The sequence below is a fragment of the Cynocephalus volans genome, chromosome 13 (assembly GCF_027409185.1).
Source record: "Cynocephalus volans isolate mCynVol1 chromosome 13, mCynVol1.pri, whole genome shotgun sequence".
Taxonomy (NCBI): Eukaryota; Metazoa; Chordata; class Mammalia; order Dermoptera; family Cynocephalidae; genus Cynocephalus; species Cynocephalus volans.
Genome location: NC_084472.1, coordinates 19,943,232 through 19,962,537, shown reverse-complemented (window position 1 = coordinate 19,962,537; position 19,306 = coordinate 19,943,232). Strand labels below are relative to the sequence as shown.

Genomic DNA, 19,306 nt, shown 5'->3' with positions numbered 1-19,306 from the left:
GAGGACAACAAAGGTGGGAAAGGGGGAATGGGTTGAATGAATTAGCAAGAAATTGGTAAAGAGCCACAAAAAATGATTTACATTATATAATGATAAATATAGTAATTATCATGATTTGAGGATCACATATTGCACACAGGTATTGATAGTCAATGCTGTACCCAATAGATATGTACAATCAATTATGTTTTGATTAAAAATTAATAATTAATTAAAAAATAAAAAAGCCATTGTGGGCAGAGACCAAAGTAGACTCATACATCTAGTCCTAGCCCCTGGCCAGGGCCCTGTCCCTAGCACATGCTAGTGACCAAGTAAATGAATTCACCTGGGCAAGTATTTTAAAGAGCATTTATAGCTACCATTTCTTGAGTATGTGCTATCTAAGTGCATTTATGTGTATTTCCTCATTTAATCCTCTAACAACACATAACGGAGGTACCATATCATTATTATGCCATTTTACTGGGGCCAAGAGAAGTTAAATAACTTGCCCAGGGTCACAGAGCTGGTAAGTGGTTTGGACTTGAATCCAGCTCTTTCTTACCCCAAATCGACTACTCTGTCATGCCTCCAACTCTCAGTAAATCAAGCCCTTGAGGGAAAGAGAAATATTTACAGCTTTTCTCAAAGCTCAGTTTCTAGAACCTTATAGGAAACCAGGATGTTTAGCCCAGAAGGACAGGAGTCCCCAAGACCATCTAAAGGGAGGAGAGACCCTGGCTGGAAAGCTTGTTATGACAATAGACATTTGCTGTTTGCAGATGGACTTTTGAAGGTATTTGGGGTTAAAGTGAAACAACAAAGCCACTGAAAATGAATTATAGTACATCACTCTAGTGTGTTCACGTTTCAGGAAAAGCTGGCAAACCTGTTCTGTGGTGCATACTGAATTTTCTTCCTAATTTGCTCCCCTAGACTTCATTTTGGCCTTGGGCCATCTCCTTATTAAAAGGGCATTGTTCTATGTTTATTATCCAGGGTGAACCTGCCTTGCCACTGCTTCATCTAGTTACTAAAAGCTATAGCCAGTGAGACCCAGCCTGGTGCAATAGCAGCCAACGCTGGGTGTGGACAACATGGGTGCAGTTGGCTTGAAAACTCCGGAACAGTAAAATTTACACCTTCGGGGAAGGGAAATTTTTCATCTGGAACTTCAGGTGATTTTTTTTCCCCTCCTAGGTGAGCCAGGAAACTATTCCAAGCACGTTTGCTACCTGCTTATCCCTCTCTGCGTTGCCCTTCTTTCATCCAAGTATGCACAAGAGCACTAGCTTGTATATGTGCTGAAGGACTTCAGAAATGAAGTCTTTACACCAATAAATGTCGTCATTACTCTGCTGTCACTGTACTTTCCTTTTAGATGGCTCCACTGAGTAGCTAAAATTGTTATTTTCTTTTTAATTTGACAAAGCATTGTATTTGTTACAATATCAACATATTTAGTAGACATATTGCATAAAAGGCCTTTTGGGTCAGATAAGCATTTTAAACCTACCAAAAAAAGTGCTTTTATTAAACCATGTGAATACTATGAAATTTCCTGAGACCAGCAAAAATTTTTATTAGTACCAGTACTCCGAATTTAATTTTGCTTATTGATTCTAACTTTGTAAAGAAAAGTAGATAGAGAAAAGGAAATAGCACTTGTCAGCATTTATGATGTATTGAACACCATATGAGATAATTAATGTACCTCATTTAATACTTACCATAAACTTCAAGGCAGGTACTGTGATCTCCATCTAAGCAAGAGGAAACAGAAAAGATATCCAGAAAAGAGGATCTTGAATGTTATAAACACAAACAAACGATAAATGTTTAGGTGGTAGATATGCTAACTGTCCTGATTAGATCATTATACAATATATGCATGTATTGAAACAGCAAACTGTACCCTGTAAACATGTATAATGAAAAAATAAAATTCAAAATTCAAAAAAAAAAGCAAGACTACTAAAAAAAAAAAAGGAAACTGAGACTCCCAAGAGCCAAGTTACTTGCCCAGGGCTGGGTTGAAACCCAGAGCTGTCTGGTCCCTCCCACAGAGTGTTCTCTACAGATCCAAATTGATTTGTTTTGGAGAAGGAAATTGTGCTGCCGTCAGCTCTGCCTCTTTTTGAAGACCTGTTTTCCAGTTCTATGTCTTCCATAGGTACGGTTCCAACATTAACTGTGTAGCTCTAAAATGGTAGTGGAGTGAAAGAACCGTACAAAGACGTGTAATAGCATTCTCTGCCCAAGGTTCCTTATTCTCAACCCAAGCCTCTTGTAAGTTCCTGCTGAAGCAAAGAAAATTAGATGGTGTGAGAGTGAGGCATTTACCTAGATAGCTGGAATCAGGTAGAAGGAGTTGAGGGCAAAGGAAAAGGGCAGGTTAACTCCTTTGGGAGGTCAGAATGGGAGAAATTTTGCTCTACTTAGAGGTGAAGAGAAACTTGGAATGTTTCAGGGAGGAAATAGCATTTGAGCAGAGCCTTGGCCTTGAAGGATAGGGGAAAATCATTTCCAAGCAAAAAGGAAACTGTGAACAAAGACATAAGGAAGGCAGGAAAGTGAGCACATTGGTGGGAAATGGGGTATTAACAGTGCTGTATTATCAACATTGCTCCTCACAACCACACTGCAGCTCCAGCATCTGGTGCCAGAGTACTTTCCATAGCCAAGTATACTAGAAGCATCTATTGCTGGGGGAGCAATTTTTCAATTGATAGACACATCTGGAAATTCTCCCTTTTGAATGTTATTATCTGTTTGCATAGAAGCAGTCATGTTGATTAATGTCGATTTTAAGATCCTGTTTCATTTTGCTCTCGCAGAAGGAAACTCCACTTGCCAACGCTGCCTTCTGGGCTGCAAGGAGAGGAAACCTGGCACTGCTGAAGCTGTTGTTGAACAGCGGCCGGGTGGACGTGGACTGCAGAGACAGTGTACGCATGGATTCGGTATCCGCCTGCCCGGAGCACCTTGCAAATACATTTCCCTTTGTGGTGCTTGTTTGCTTGCTCGTGTTTGCTTGCAGTATCCTTTTTAGAAAGCCCAAAGTACTGTGGTGAACTTAAAAACATATGGGGGGAAGCCAGAAAGGAAAGGAAACAGTTACATGCATAAAACAGAAGGCGGCCACCCTAAAGAAACAGGCACTGCATTGGGAATCAGAATTGGCAAATTCCAAGAAAAGGCTGTTCAGTGAAAGAATGCAAACCACTGCTTTTGTGAAAAGATGGAGATAATTCAGAGTACAAGCGGGCTGCCGTGGGAGTTACGTTTTTTCTAGAAGGAGGAGAAAACAGAAACCGACCCTCCACCCAGCCTCTTATCCTTTTATTACTTTTTGCAAACAAAATACACTAATTGGAAATTAAGAAGGGGAAATAAAAATAGACACTACTGCCCACTGGCAGGACCACTTAGTCCTTTCCCTCCCCAGTTAGAGGCAATAATTTCTCTGTGCTTGGCAGGACTTCTCCACCTCTCTGTGGACAGGAGGATCTCAGAGAAGAGAGCGAGTGAGCAGAGATATTTTGATTTTAGGATTTGAATAAAAATTTTTCAAAGGAGCTTTATTGTTTCCTGAGAACAGGGTGTGCCATTTCCCACTTTTATTGCTTAAATTTGGAAAGTGAAATCTGCCACCAGCCTAAGAGTAAAATAGCAAAGTTTGTTCCAGTTTGCCCTAGGGCATGGGGCAGGATATCTTAGGTTTGCACCTCCAGTTCCACGCTGCACCTTCTCCAGCTGGCTGTGTGTCCCAGGGTCTGAACTATGTGGGCTGCCCCAGTGGACTCGCTTCTTTCTGGCCTCCAGTTGGGTTTGGCCAATTGGAGCATTGGCAGGAGTCAGAGGGTGGGAGGAGAGGGACATGGGGAGCCCAGTGCCCTCCCTGATCTGTTTGGCAGCGGCCCTCTTATTCTCTGCATCCTGGGAGCTGCTCCCTTCCCCTCACCCTTCAGATCTGGTCATGGAGTGCCACTATTACTAGCTCCTGTCCTATACTGTTCTTTGTAGTTGCCCTACACCCAGGCCACAGCTTTATAAACAGTTTCTTTATTAAACTTTCTTCCAGTTATCCCAATTTGAGTGTCCCGTCTGTTCCTTGCTAGAACCCAGACTGATATGGGGTCTTGGGCATCTGTGAACTGGCCATTCTAGTCTTACTCAGGTCTCACTGGGCCAGTTCCTACCCCACAGTGGGCAGAACTGTGGATAGGAATGCCAGTTTTCACTGTGGCCTCACCCACTGGGCACTTTGATGACCACTTTTCCTCTTTTTCTCAAAGTTACCCCTTTTCAGGCACCCCTCTGACTTCCTCCTGACTTGTAGCTCCCTGGGGCCACCCTACAATACTGCATACCTCCTGCCTCCAGATAGCACCCCACACACTCAGCCTTTCCAGGGCCTCTCCACCTCCTTTCCTTCAGAGCTTACACTCTGCCTCTGTCTGTCTGCTGGGTGACCAATAGCTCTTTTGACCAAAAAGTTTGCTTCCATGAATAGACACTAATATGTGTATGGGTTACCCCTCCTTGTTTAAATCAGAAAGTCATTTTATCAGGAGCTTTCTGGAGAGATGATTCTTTAACCCAAATGAGGAGTCTGAATGATGGTAATTTCAGACATCTCGTTTATTTGGAAAAGGCCTCTGAGGTTGGTGGTGACTGAGGGGCAGGGAGATATTTGGAAACAGTGGAGGCCTATGCTCATCTCAGAATGTCACTGGCTGGGTTTCTGCCTCCTCCATGTGCCACCCGAACATGGAGTCTGGGTTCCAGGACAGTTTCTTATAGGGCTGATTGATCATTTGTCTAATATTGCCCTCGCTGATGGGTCCAAGCCTCAGGATCACCTGGGAAGCCTGAGAGAGCTGTTAGAGTGCAAGGAGAGGCCCATGGGCTTTCTTGGGAGTTGTTTCCAACCTCAATTACAAGGGTACTTCAAAAAGTTCATGGAAGGATATGTATTAACTTTTAATTCTGTTTTCCACAACTTTTTAAATTACCCTCATAAGACCAGGTTGAAACTTTTCCCACAAATAGTATTGTAAAGAACAAATACTTTATCTCTACGCTACCCACTATCACCAAAGCTTTGATTTGCTAACATTCATCTTCGATTCATAGATTAAAGCTGTTTTTACGTGATGTTTGCATTTTCTACTTTGCTCATCTCTCTGACACACATTTACCGCAAGGATGTGCAATGGCGAGATTCTTTTAGCCTTTTTAGATATATTAATGTATGCATTTCACGGTCTCTTGTTTTGGACTTCACTACATTTATGAGGGTACTTCAAAAACTTAGTGGAAAAATAGCATTAAAAGGTAATACTAATCTTCCTATAAACTTTTTGAAGTATCCTCGTACATTTATATATGCTCTGTTCAAAACCAGTTAGTTCCTTAAAAAATACATTTTAACATTAGTCAATGAAATGAAGTAACCTTAATCTTTAGAGAATGAATCATTCAAACTAATACGTTTTAATAAAGGAAACTTATTTATTATTTTTAATTGATACATAATAATTGTACATATTTATGGGATATAGTGTGACGTTTCGATAAATGAACACAATGTGTAATGATCAAATCAGGGTAATTAGCATATCCATCACCTTGAACATTTATAATTTCTTTATGTTGGGAACATTCAAAATCCTCTCTTCTAGCTATTTGGAAATAGAAAATAAGTCGTTGTTAACTATAGTCATTCTATAGTGCTGTAGAGCATTAGAACTTCTTCCTCTTTTCTAGCTGTAATTTTGAATTCATTAACTAACCTCTCCCATCCACCCTCCCCTCTTCTCAGCCTCTAATAACCACTATTCTACTCTCTACTTCTATGAGCTCAACCTTTTAGCTTCCACATGTGAGTGAGAACATGCGGCATTTGTCTTTCTGCACCTGGCTTATTTCACTTAACATGTCCTCCAGGCTCATCCATGTTACCGTGAATGACAAGATCTCATTCTTTTTTATGGCTGGATAGTGTTCCATTTTGTATATATACCACATTTTCTTTATTCACTCATCAGTTGATGGACACTTAGATTGATTCCATGTCTTGGATATTGTGAATAATGCTGCAGTGAACATGAGAGTGCAGATTTCTCTTTGGCAGGCTGATTTCTAAAGGATTTTTTGTATTGCTTAATATAACACTTCTCTATTCTCTTTCTCCTTTGTCTCAACCTGGCTTTTTCTCAATTGACTATGATGTAGAATTGAAATACAATCTATGAAGAAGTATTCTTGTTCCTTGCTTGATTCATTTTTCCTTTAAAACAGATGAGCTTAACATTTTTTATTTTCTTTTTCAAATATCCAAATTAAGTGTTTGGTACTTCCTCTGGCTCATGATTGATTTTTATTTTGAGACCAGTGTGACCCATGATAAAAAATGTTCTCACCTCTCATGTAAAACGATATATTCATAGCTTGTCTATTTGGATTGGCTTTAAACCAAGTGTCTTAATTTATTCAGGCTGATAAAACAAAGTACCTTAGACTGGGTCATTTATAAACAACAGAAATTTATTGCTCACAGTTCTGGAGGTTGGGAAGTCCATCATCAAGGCACCAGCAGATTTTGCGTCTGGTGAGGGCTCGCTTTCTGCTTCATAGATGGTGTCTTTCAGCTGCTTCTTCACACAGCAGGAGAGGCAGGGAGCTCCCTTCAACCTCTTTTATAAGGACACTAATGCCATTCATGAAGGCAGGGCCCTCATGACTTAGTCACTTTTCCAAATGCCATACCTATTAATACTACTGCAATGGGGATTAAGTTTCAATGTGAATTTTGGAGGGACACATTCAGACCATAGCACCAAGAGTTCTCCTATCTGCTTCATAAATAGAGATTTCTCACATTTGGGAAGAGATTAGTAATACCAAGCTTTGCCACTCCAGTCCTGGAGAATACAGAGAAAGGAGTTCAACTGAACAATGGATGGTAGAGCCTATATGAAGGTCTTAAATCCAAATGTCAAATATGCTCACATGGGGTAGAAGAGATATCATAGCGCACTTTTTTTTTTTTTTTTCCTGTGACCAGCAAGGGGATCGGAACCCTTGGCTTGGTATCGCCCGCATCACGCTCAGCCAGTGAGTGCACTGGCCATCCCTATATAGGATCCGAACCCGTGGCCGTGGCGCTCCCAGCGCCGCACTCTCCCGAGTGAGCCACGGGGTCAGCCCTCGTAGCACACTTTTATGAAGCCATTAGGTTTTCTTGACTCTACCTGCACTTTTTATATAAAGCAAACAAGACTTTCCCAAAATTAGCATGATCATTCACAGAAGTCAGCAAAAGCCAGATGATAACCTAACATTTACTGAACTATCACACTGTTATTTTAATATCTAACACACACTTACTGAACTAATATCTAGCATTACTATGCTAATCACATTGCTTTAATTGTCCCATTTACTAATTTAATTGACTCAGGCAGATACTTTTATTATTCCTTCATTTTACAAATAAAAAGAATGAGACTTTGAAAGACTCTGTAATGTGGTCAAGATCACCCTGTCAGTGACCACTCAACTGTACTGCCTTCATACAAAATCCCACACATGGAAATAACACAGAACCTCTAAACTTCACTTAATCACCCTAGGCCTAGTGAACCTTCCTCGCGTGCAGAACCATCTGTCTCTCTTGTCATCCTTTCCTGAGAGGCCTGTTGCTGAATAGCGAAGGTGGTGGTTAAGGTTACAATTTCAAGCCATTGAAAACAACTGTAAATTAAACTACAAAAGTCTGCTATAACTGGAAGGGTCCATATCACAGGGTGTGCTTCAAGTCCTTGAAGCTTCAAGCAACCTTGGTAATCATCCCACCCAAGCTGTCATTTTAGAGATGAAGTAAGTGAGCCCCAGGAGTTGTAAGCAACTTGCCCCAGTTATGGTGTTGGTTGGTGACAGAGGTGGACCTAGACCCCACGGCTCCTGACTGTCAGTTCTGTAGTCTCTCATTTCATCACTGTGCCATTCATTTTTACCTGAATCATTTTGAAGATAAAGCCTTCTAAATACAGAAAACCAAATGGTACCATTTAACCCACTTTTTTGCATTAATAGCAGCGTTTTGGCTCAGGAATCATTTAATGTGAATCATAATATGAGACCATTCCATCACTGCTGCCTTAAAGTGCAATAGTTGTGTTTCACTTGGACTGTGTTTCAGAAGGTAATGGAAGTAAGTGAATTTTTAAATTGAAAATTCCAACCTCAGCAGTTTGTTGCTTTGCTGTTTCCCATCTAGTCTGCATGATAAGATTATTCATGAGGCACTTTCATCACTGCAGGAAATTTTGCACTTGAATGTGTTCTGAGTGGAGCTGACATCCCTGCAGTGTCTTCTCCAGGACCCCTCTCTGACATAACGGTGGCCTAACTGTTCATCTGTCTCTCTTCCCTCCAGCATGGCACCACGCTCCTCATGGTCGCCTCCTATGCTGGTCACATAGACTGTGTAAGGGAGCTGGTTCTGCAAGGAGCAGACATCAATCTCCAGAGAGAGGTACGTTAGGTTTTACACTTGTCTGAAGATGACCAGGCTAAGCGATCTGAAGTTTTCATAATAGTGAACTGGTAAGGAGCACAAAAGTCACGGGTGCTTTTCTCCTACATTAAAGCCCATTGCAGAGTTAATTGTGCCTAAAATAAGGCCCAGGAATGGACCGTCGGTGGTTCTGTAGTTGAGTGTATTTTGTCAGGCACGTCTGAGGTAACCAGACCTTTCACCACACTTTTCAAACACTCGTACATTTTGTCTCAAGCTTAAATCAGTTCTTCCTTCTTCCCTTGGGATGAGATGCCATAGAATACATAGGATTTTCATAGAGATCATTAGATTTTTAGGTTTGAATCACCAGCCTATTCATAATGGGACTCACTTGCTAGGACCTATCAGTCATCTTTGCCAAATCATGTTTTCAAAGGACTTTTCTGACTGGCCATATACTAAATAAGCCGTCCCCCAAAAAACATGTGGGTGAACATTGGACTAAAATGTGAGTCTGCTGCCATACTTCATTCGAGGGCAATCTCAAGAGTTTGATCTCACCAGAGGATCTATTCTTGGTCCAATCTACAGAAGCAGTAGGGAGGCTGGGGCGTTCTAACATACTTTGGGGTTCAGGTCTGAGGTGGCACCATATATTTCCTAGCTGACTGACATAAGACCTGGTCAGCTAACCTTTATGGAGATACATGTTCAGGTCATCCCTAGAGTGAATCTGACCTCTCGGTTCACACTGACTCAGACCTGAGATGGACATCCTGGGCAAGCTCCCAACCAGGCTGGAGCATTGGTTTTCCTTGGTCCAGTCTCATCCCAGGACCTGCCTTGCAGTTCTTGTTTCTGAAGATGATTCATCAGCCAAACTTTCATCAATCCAAAATGCCCCATTCTTCCTGTCAGGACCGACACCGCTGCGTGGAGCAAATTAGACACACCAGGTTTAAGGGCTGTGTCAGGGGTACCAAGGAACATCCAGAAGTCCCTGCTATCACCCTTCTGGGTGTTGGAGGCCTTGGCTGTGGACCATGAAAGAGTGACGAATGACACTTGGCTACAGCTCCTGGGGTCTGGTTCTCTGTAGCCCTGGGTCAGCAAGACTCATCTATTGAAAGGAGCAGTACAGAGGGACTACTGCAAATTCAATCAATCTTTTCACAAACAGATTCGTTTAAGCAATTTTCATAACACTAGATCATTGTTTTAGGCCATTTTCACTTCAGCATTTAATTTCCCCCTGGGATGAAAATGTTTGGGCCCATTTAGCTTTATAGTTTAAAATTAACCTTATCTTTTTATTTTTCTTCTATGCTTATAGTCCTTGTTTATTGTAACTTTAAAGACAAGACAAGTTTTCTTTAATGAAACAATGTGGTCCAGATTTGCTTACTCGAAAAACTGTATCCTGAAGGGCAGGTTTGACATGCACAAAAGTCTCTTTAGAACAACTGAGAAAAAGCAAAAGGAAGGGAGGAATATTTGATTTCTAGCCAATGTACAGTTTTTATGGTTTTATATTTATCTTTTTGGTTCCAATTGCTGAACTAATCTTAGAGATGAAAACTCTTGTATACTGAGAACAATAGCCCTTGAGGACTTACCAAAGTGTACTCAGTTTAGAGGTAACCTGTGTGGCTCAAATGATGATGCTGTGTAAGTTCCTGGTGGTCCCCTGCATTTCCTCAGACCATGCCAATCTGGGGTGATAGAGCTGCTAAGCCAGATGGGGACTCCAACCTCACTCACCTGTTTTGGAAGCTGAAAGAGAGTGCCTTGCACTGCTTTGGAACTTACTCTTATAGCAGTCTTCTACCTTAGTCCATTGTTAATCCATTTTGCGGTATCAGAAAATGTGTTTCCTGAAAAAGTACCTGCCATTGTTCTTAGGCTGGCTATCTAGATACACCGAGCTTGCTAGAGAGACAAACTGAAAGCTAATGGTCCTGAAAGACCATCGCTTTAGAGAGCCAGCAGTATTGGCTGATCATAACTGTCAGGCGTAGGAGCTGCAAATGCAGTTGGCCTGAAGCCCTGGGTTTCAGTAGTAAAGCACACACATTTAAGACCTTTATTCACATTCCAGACTGAAGTCTAGCTCCTGTTATAATACAGATTATAATAAAACAGATTATATAATGTAGATTGCTGCATTAATTTGCATAATGATTGATAGTATGTTCCGAAATTGGCTCAAACTGCTGTAATTATTTTTGTAATTAATGTGTCAAGAAAGTTTCTTGAAAAACATACCCTTTCTCTTAATAAAGAAACATCTCCTAGAAAGAGCCCCTGATAGTCTCTAAAATTTAATGTATATGAAAAAGGTGAGAGTTTTCCTATTCTAGCCAAGTTTCTTCATCTAGACCTGTTTACACCTTAAGGTTTCTGGAACCGAGCATCCTCCACTGTGAGAAAACAAAGGGAGAAGCATTCCCACTCGTTTCTGTGGAAACCAAGGAGAAGGTCCCTCCTGCACTGTGGGCAAAGGCTCTGCGAATGGCCACATTGCCAGTGCCTTCCTGGGGCAGAGTCTGGTTAGGGGCACAGCCTGAGATAGAGGGTCAGATCTGGGAAGGTGTGTGGTGTTCTGCCTCAGTGGTGAGTCTCATTGCTTCCCACCACGCACGCACACAAACCCACACATGCACACAGATGTGCACACACACACAGGCCCTTAAGAATGCATAGGACATGCTATCCTCAGCTTCTCACACCTGAGCGAGAACCTACCACCTGAACAGTTCCGGGTAAGTTGTGGAAAGAAGGGTGTCTTTTTACTGTGCCTAGGAAAGTGTAGTATGTATTAGCTTCATCCCAAGCTCAAAGAATGGAAGTGAGATATATACTGCCCACAAGAGCGCTATTGTGATTTTGCTCTTATTACCCAATGATTTGGGTACCAAACTTTGAGTAAACTCGTAAAAGTGGCTGGGAAGGAAGGATGCAAAAAATTGTGTCTCAGAATATCATAATTGGTTTAAAATTTGGAATCAGCCTCCTGCATTGCAGACAGAAAGTCTTCTTGTTAATATGTCTGATTTTGAGAAATGGCAAAAGATGTGATTAGCAATTTTGAAGAGGTCATGGAAAAATAGAATTGAAAGAAAATATGAATATTTCCACGAACTTTTTGAAGTACCATTTTTACTCTGGGCTCACAATTAGAGAAGTCTGTGGGTGAATTACTTAGATTCTTTCTTGCACTGGTAGCTTTTTTTTCTCTGGGGCACTAAATTTTATAAACAGAATTCTACCAGAATTCTTTTCTGTATTAATGAATGCTAGTTTTTCCCAGACATTATGCCAAATGTATTCATTTTCTGTGGCTGCTGTAACTAATTACCACAAACTTGGTGGCTTAAAACAAGAAGAATTTATTTTCTCACAATTCTGCAGGCCAGAAGTTCAAAATCAAGGTGTGGGCAGGGCCCCACTCTCTTTGGAGGCTCCAGGGGAGAACTTATTCCTCACCTCTTCCAGCTTCTGTTGGCTCTCATGGCCACAGCACTCCAGCCTCTGCCTCTGTGGTCATGTTGCCTCTTCACTATGTCAAATATCGTTCTGCCTCATTCTTTCTTAAAAAAAATTTTTTTTGATTGTGGTAACATAAAATTTACAGTCTTAACCATTTTTAAGTGCACAGTTGAGTGGTATCAAGTACATTCACAATGATGTGCAACCGTTTCCATCATCCGTCTCTATATCTCTTTTCATCTTATAAAACCGAAACTCTATAGCAATTAAGCAACACCTTCCCATTCCTCCCTCTGCTGACCCCTGGCAGCCACCGTACTACTTTTTGGTTCTATGAATTTGACTGCTTTAGATATCACAGTAGAATCATACAGTACTTGTCCTTTGCGGACTGGCTTATTCACTTAGCATAATGTCTTCAAGGTTTATCCATGTTGTAACAAATGTCAGAATTTCCTTCCTTTTTAAGCTAAATACTCTTTGTCGGGTGGATATGCCATATTGTACTTATCCATTCATCATCAATGGACATTTTAGCTACTTCATTTTAGCTATTATGAATAATGCTTCTGCCTCAGTCATATAAGGACACTTGTCATTGGATTTAGGGTCTATCCAGATACCCCAGGATAAGCTCCTCCTTAAAATCCTTAACTTTTATTGTATCTTTTGCCATGTAAGGCAATATTCATAAGTGCCAGGACTTAGGATGGGGATACGTCTTTTGGGGAACTACCATTCATCCCACTACACCAAGAATAAAGTTTTCCTTTTACCTCATCACTACTCTGACTAAGGTATAGGATCAGTTCAAATGTAGCCCCTTCCTGGGCTAGAAGGTTTATATGCAAGGATATTGTTTGTTTTCTTTGCAAGTGTATAAATCAAATGTAATGTAACCAAATGTCTTTTAAAGCCACACTCTCTCTCTCAGTCAGGTACAACAGCCCTGTTCTTTGCTGCCCAGCAAGGCCATAATGACGTGGTGAGATTTCTCTTTGGATTTGGAGCATCCACTGAATTTAGGACCAAAGTAAGAGAACCTTCTTGATTTTATATCCTGTTGAAGATCTCAGTAGTCATGAGTATTAGTGTTCTCCTCATCTAAAGTATGAATTTGTGCCTCCCTTTTTACAAGACTCTCGAGTCTAAGGAAGTGGATTTCACAAGGTTACTTGCAGGTTCAGGGGCAGTCCTAGATTCCATTCAAAGCATTACATTTTCACTCTGGGCTCACAATTGGAGAATTTTATGGAGAATTACTTGGACTCTAACTTGCACTGGTAGCTTTCTACTCTAGGACACTAAATTTTGTAACCAGAAAGGGTACAGTAGCAGGTGGTTTTCTAACTTTTCCTGTTTGCATGTGCTTTTTTTTCACTTCAAGATTAATCCCGGGGCTGGCTGGTTTGCTCAGCTGGACAGAGTGTGGTGCTGATAACACCAAGGTCCAGGGTTTGATCCCTGTACTGGCCAGCCACCCTCTCCCTCCTGCCAAACTATATTAATCCCAATACTGTGATAGGAATTATTGGAAGTATTGAGCTGATCCCAATGAATCTGAGAGACTTCTAAAGGGGGTGGCTTGGCAGGCAGTTTACTTTCATGAGCTATCCTCACCGAAATATGTATTACATGATTACAGCTTACAAAGTTAGGTAAGTTGTGGTTCTTCCTTTAAAGAACTTATTGATTTTCATTTTTGACATATGGATAAGAAAAAATGAGACTACAGAAAGATAAATTTTGTGTTCACAATTATGTGATAGTGTTTTATACTAGGATAATTTGAACTGCCATAAGATTTTCATAATTGTCCACTTTCTGGACTAATCATGATTTAAAATTCCTGAAAATTTGCCCAAGTTGGAAAATTTTAGGTTTTCTTAATCCATTGTATGTGACATTTAGATATCAAGGGAGTTTCCAGTGGGCTTTTTTTCTGTTAAAATGCTAACTATTAAGTATATCTGAATTTCATTTAGGGTTTCTGAAACCTGCTGTTGGACTGTGTGAATGCCTCCAAGCACACTAAGTATAATACCTAGTAATACAAAAATATGTATATATATTGTATATTATTATTTTATTTTTCATTATAAAAGTGACAACTAAAAATAGAAAGTAAAGATCTATGACCCTAAATCTCAACTCTTTGAACTAAGTCAAAATGATCATGTGTGACCGTGTGGCTGCTTCATGTGTCTTCTTCTTGGTTAACAAGTTAATACTGGCTTAAAGCCTTTGTACATGAGCCAGTTTGTGCTATCCCTGAAATCCATGGAACATGGGGCCCAGGATGAGCAATTCCACATGTTTCCATTAGGTCAACTGCAGGTGTCTAAGAGCTTTCCATGGAATAAGAGAGTTGAGAGGCTTTGAGTTTTAATATGATCCGTCATCAAAACTGACTTTGTTTGACAATTGTTCTCATTGCTATTAAATCTATCTGCCCTAAAAATGTGATTTTAAAAATAAAAGATACCAGTTCTGTGATAATTATCATATTTCATCTATTCTGTTACTTCATTAGAAAAAGATCTGAGGAAACTGACAGAACAAAGCTTGGAAACAGTGGTGCTCATTGCTGCTACTGAGCAGTTTCTTGATGCCCCCGCTCCCACTGTCCACCACCAGCCTTAGCGTTCAGTCTCCCCTCTCTCCTTTCCCCAACCTTCAGAGTGCAGCTCAAGTGCCCTCCCCTTCCACACAGCCTGTCCCTCGGTGAAGCCTTACCCAGCCACGTGCATCCCCCGGGGATGTCACCTACCTGCCTGTGAATGCAAGAGCTCTTGCAGCAGTGTTTCTCCAAGTGAGGTCCACCTGCCACCTACATATCACAATCATCCCACACGACTGGTCAAAAGGATATTTCTGTGCTTCACCCCAGACCTACTGAATCAGACCCTCTGAGGGTGGAGCTTCAAGACTAGGCATTTTTTTTTTTTTAAAGATGACCGGTAAGGGGATCTTAACCCTTGACTTGGTGTTGTCAGCACCACGCTCAGCCAGTGAGCGAACCGGCCATCCGTATATGGGATCCAAACCCGGGGCCTTGGTGTTATCAGCACCGCACTCTCCCGAGTGAGCCACGGGCCGGCCCAAGACTAGGCATTTTGAACCCCTTATGCCCAAATTTAGAAATGACACTATCTTATATTTATGATTTGTACTTTAGAACCAGATTACATGTTCTTGAATTATTTATAATTAGCTAAGATGCCCACATACCAGTTTGCAGAGCCTAACAAACAATTCAGCATTCCTACATGGCAAAACATAATGCCTTAGCTGCAGCACCTGAGAAAAACCTTTAAGCGTTTTAGTTGACCACAAACTCAATGAGTCAGTAGTGTGATATGCTTGGCATAAAAGCAAATTCTAATTTAGGCCACAGAGATAAAAGTAGAGTAAATGGAACAAAGGAATGTCCCATTCCACATCAGACCACATCTACTTTACAGTGCTCTGTTTAGTTTTAGGACCCGCACTTTAAAAGAGACTTATTTGGCACATGTTCAGAGGAAAATACTAAGTAGGTGAGAGGCACACAGAACATGCTGTAGTTATCCGCTCTTTTATGGATGCAGATCTTATCCCATGAGGACTATGGCCCCAGAGGATTACCCAATAAGAGCACCTAAATCTCAGTGGCCTTCAGCGGGTGGCACCACAGGGAGAAGCCAATGTTTGTCAAGAGGGTCTCTGACCAGAAGCTATGGGAGGCTCTTCTGGTAATTCTAAGATGGAACTGACAAGACTTGGTACAGACTTTCTGTTCTGTGTTTCCAATATTGAGAGGCAAATAAATGATTCTGTATTTGGCCTGGGAATTTTCTAAATTAATCATAATATCTTGGTCAAATAACTGTAATATATCTCTAGTAAGTCGTCCGAGTGTACAACATAATCATGTCTTTAATGTGAATTCTGTCATGATTATAAAGAAAAAATAAAGGGGATTTAAAAAAAAAAAGAAAGTGTGTTTGTTATTATCTATGGAAAAATTCTCTTCCAAAGTTTTCATTATGTGAGGAGCATCTGTTTGGTAAAATATGTGCCTGCACTGTCACCAAAGTGTTTATACCTTTTTTGCATGTTCATAGGATGGCGGCACTGCCCTGTTGGCTGCCAGTCAGTACGGGCACATGCAGGTGGTGGAGACCTTGCTGAAACATGGAGCCAACATCCATGACCAACTTTATGTGAGTATGTTCCCAGGGGACATCAGGTGGCTACTTGCTCATTCCCTCATCACACATAACATTGCAGTCTAAATTTGAAATGCCAATTTTCAAAAAAAAAAAATTTTTTTTTGTCATTTGAAGCATCTTTGTTGGTGGTGATACAATGTTCTGTTGCATTGCTGTATCAATTTAAACAATTTCATTTAGATAGATATATAGGTTATTTCCCTTTTTTTTTCTCTTAGGAAATAATCTGCATAACCTTCCTTGTAACTCAAACTTTAGCACATCTGTTGTTTCTTTGGGATACATGAATACATTTCTAGATGGAAATGACTATGTCAAACTTATTAAGACCTTGAGTTCATTATTGCTAAATTGCCCTCCAGGGAGGGATTTTGCATGTAATTTTATTAATATTATTTTTTACATTCTAGGATGTTGTTGTGGAGCAGTTGGGAGGGAGGGAGAGAGGGGAAAGAGGAAAGAAATGTGAAGGAGGAGGGGCAGGATGGAGGCCTGTGGCACCCCCCTCATTCCCACAGGGGAAACCAGGGGGCTTCCAGCGGTGGCCTGGTCATTGCCAGGCTGGGTGCAGATGTCGGGGGGTGTGGCAAAAGCCCTCGCCTTCCACCATCCCAGCTCGGGAACCTGGGGCCCTTCTTGCTGTGGCTTGGTGGTCATTGCTGGGGTGGTTGCATGTGTTGGGGGGGTATGGCTGAGGCCTGAGGGCCTCTACCACCCCGGCTAGGGAGAGCCTGCAGCATGGTTGTAGCTAGGCTGGCTGGGTGTGTTGGGGGGCATGGCTGAGGACCTCATCCCCCACCCTCGGGATTGGTAGTGAGTGTTGGGGAATATTGGTGAGGCCCCCAGCCTTCCCCCCTTCCTGGCTTGGTAGTCCAGGGGACTTCCAGTCCTTCTAGGTGTTACAGGTGTTCTTTGGTGAAATGAGACCTTTACTAGTTAATATCAAACTTTGTCTCTGGTTGCAGTTACTTTTTTTTTTCTTTCATTTCTGTGTTGGATTATTTGCTGTTCCCACCATTTAAACTCTGTGCTGGAACTAATTTGTTGTCCTTTGCTTACTTGTAAAATGGGGGAACTTCCTGTGGGGACCAGCACTTGAGCCCTGTAGTTGAGCTAAATTGCTGCTTTGCTGCTGATTCCCTAGGGAAGGCATTTTGTGCAGCCCAAGTTTTAATGGTTGACTTTATAGTTTACTTCCAGCTCTCGTGTGATCCGCTGCATCTGGGTTGTGTAGAAGCACTGGTCTGGGCCTGAGTCTTTTCATCAAACTGCACCCCATGTAATTCTATATTCCTGACCAGTCTCTTCTAAGTGGTCCTTCACTGATTAGGGTCAGGTCAGCTGTCCTTGCTGGGCCCCAGTGTTCTCCTGGTGGGCCTGTCTGCCCCACCACCTGTGCTGCAACACTTCCCATGGGATGGGCCATGCGCCGGTCCCTTGCAATGACTCACCAGCCTCTGAGTGGCTCCTTTTTCTCAGTTGCTGTGGTTCCTCGCTCCTGTGTGGGTCCATGGGAACCCTGTTAGTGATCTTGCTGGCCTGGGGGCCACCAAGGCCCTCTTCTCCCCTGCCGCCTCCAAGCAACTTCATCCAAAGGGCACAGCTGCGGCTTTTGCCGGCTCCTGCTCTGTATGCTCAGCAGCTCCAGCCTGGACACTATCGAGGCTCAAAATGGTTAGAGCAGTTTTTTCTTTCTCTTAAGTATATGGACTTGCTGAAAACCAAATTAAATTCTCCTGTTGTAGAGTTATTTGTGAGGAAGGAAACAAACAGGAGAAATCAAAGTATCTGGAAGAAAAGTTAGGTTGGATAGATGAAGACTTGTGAAATATATCCACACCATTTACTTTTGAAAGGCGTCCACTGCTAGTATGGGTCTGTTTGCAGTTATTTGGCAATTAGCATATTACCCAAGGGCTCTTTTAATTGCCACTGTAATTCCATAGGATTTGTGGCAAATGTTATTCCAGTTTTGTAGGAAAAAATAAAATATGGGGAGATGAAGTAACTTGACAGAGTCTAATTTTGAGGAGTGGCTGAATTACTACTTCCAATTATCTAGGAACCATATTTTAGGCTATCTTACAACTAGATATTTAGCCCTTATGCCTAGGGCACTATACTTTCATAGATGCTTAACGAGCTGTGTAGGTGTGAACTTTTCCCTTTGAACACCCAATCCAGCGTTTACATGGGTAACTCTGACAAATCATAGGCCTCTTTGAAGTCCATGGCAACTAGGCTTACCCTCTGCACTTCAAAATCTGTAACACTATTCGAGCTACAACATTACCAGTAGAATGACTGAATTACTTGATAATTATCTAAAGAAGTGATTCTCAACTCTGGCTGCCCACTAGAATCACCTGGGGAACTTAAAAAAATACCAATCCCCAGGTCCACCCCAGAACAACTAAACTGGAGTCTCTGAGGGCACAACCTGGGCAACAGTTGGCTCTGACATGTGGCCAAGTCTTAGAAGTACAGGTTTAAGGCTTTGGGTATTTCTTTGGCTATATATAGGCAAAGTATATCTGAGAGAAGGTATGTGTATGTAGGTTGGGAAGGAAGAGCCAAAGTCTTTGGAAAAGGAAAGTGAATTGTAATTTTCAATAGCATTACCATTAATAGTCATCAATCCAAATTGACTGTGAGTATAGAATTTGTACTCATTAGATAATATCCCTCCATAAGGCTCACTGGGGTGGCACGTAATCTTTGAAATGTAAAGTTTGGGGAGGGCCCCTTCCCACAGTAAATTCCTCTCTGTTATAAGGTGACTCAAGAAATTTCATGCATCATAATTTCCATTTTATGTTAAGACCTTTACCCATACCCAAACAGCCCAAATATTTCCATTAAAAACAATGGAAAGGCTGGCCGATTAGCTCAGTTGGTTAGAACATGGTGTTGATAACACGAAGGTCCAGGATTTGATCCCTGTACCATCCAGCTGCCAAAGAAAAAAAATAACTGAAAGGGGGGCAGGGAGGGAGACAGAACTGAAACTTATAATGCACAGTGAAAAATTCAATGCATGGAAAGTCCATTTTAGAAAATTCCTGAGCATTATCAGCAACTAAGGGCATGG

At 41.5% G+C, this 19,306-nt stretch overlaps 1 protein-coding gene across 2 annotated transcripts in view; it reads left to right on the top strand.

Moving 5' to 3' along the window:
- The window catches only part of ANKRD29 (ankyrin repeat domain 29), a 50,216-nt gene that overhangs the window by 10,095 nt on the left and 20,815 nt on the right, over nucleotides 1-19,306 (top strand). For both annotated transcript variants that reach the window (XM_063077350.1, XM_063077351.1), the window contains exons 2-5: nucleotides 2,820-2,930; nucleotides 8,429-8,527; nucleotides 12,936-13,034; nucleotides 16,108-16,206. In XM_063077350.1, coding sequence (XP_062933420.1) covers nucleotides 2,820-2,930; nucleotides 8,429-8,527; nucleotides 12,936-13,034; nucleotides 16,108-16,206 — 408 coding nt within the window. The remainder of the gene's footprint in view (nucleotides 1-2,819; nucleotides 2,931-8,428; nucleotides 8,528-12,935; nucleotides 13,035-16,107; nucleotides 16,207-19,306) is intronic.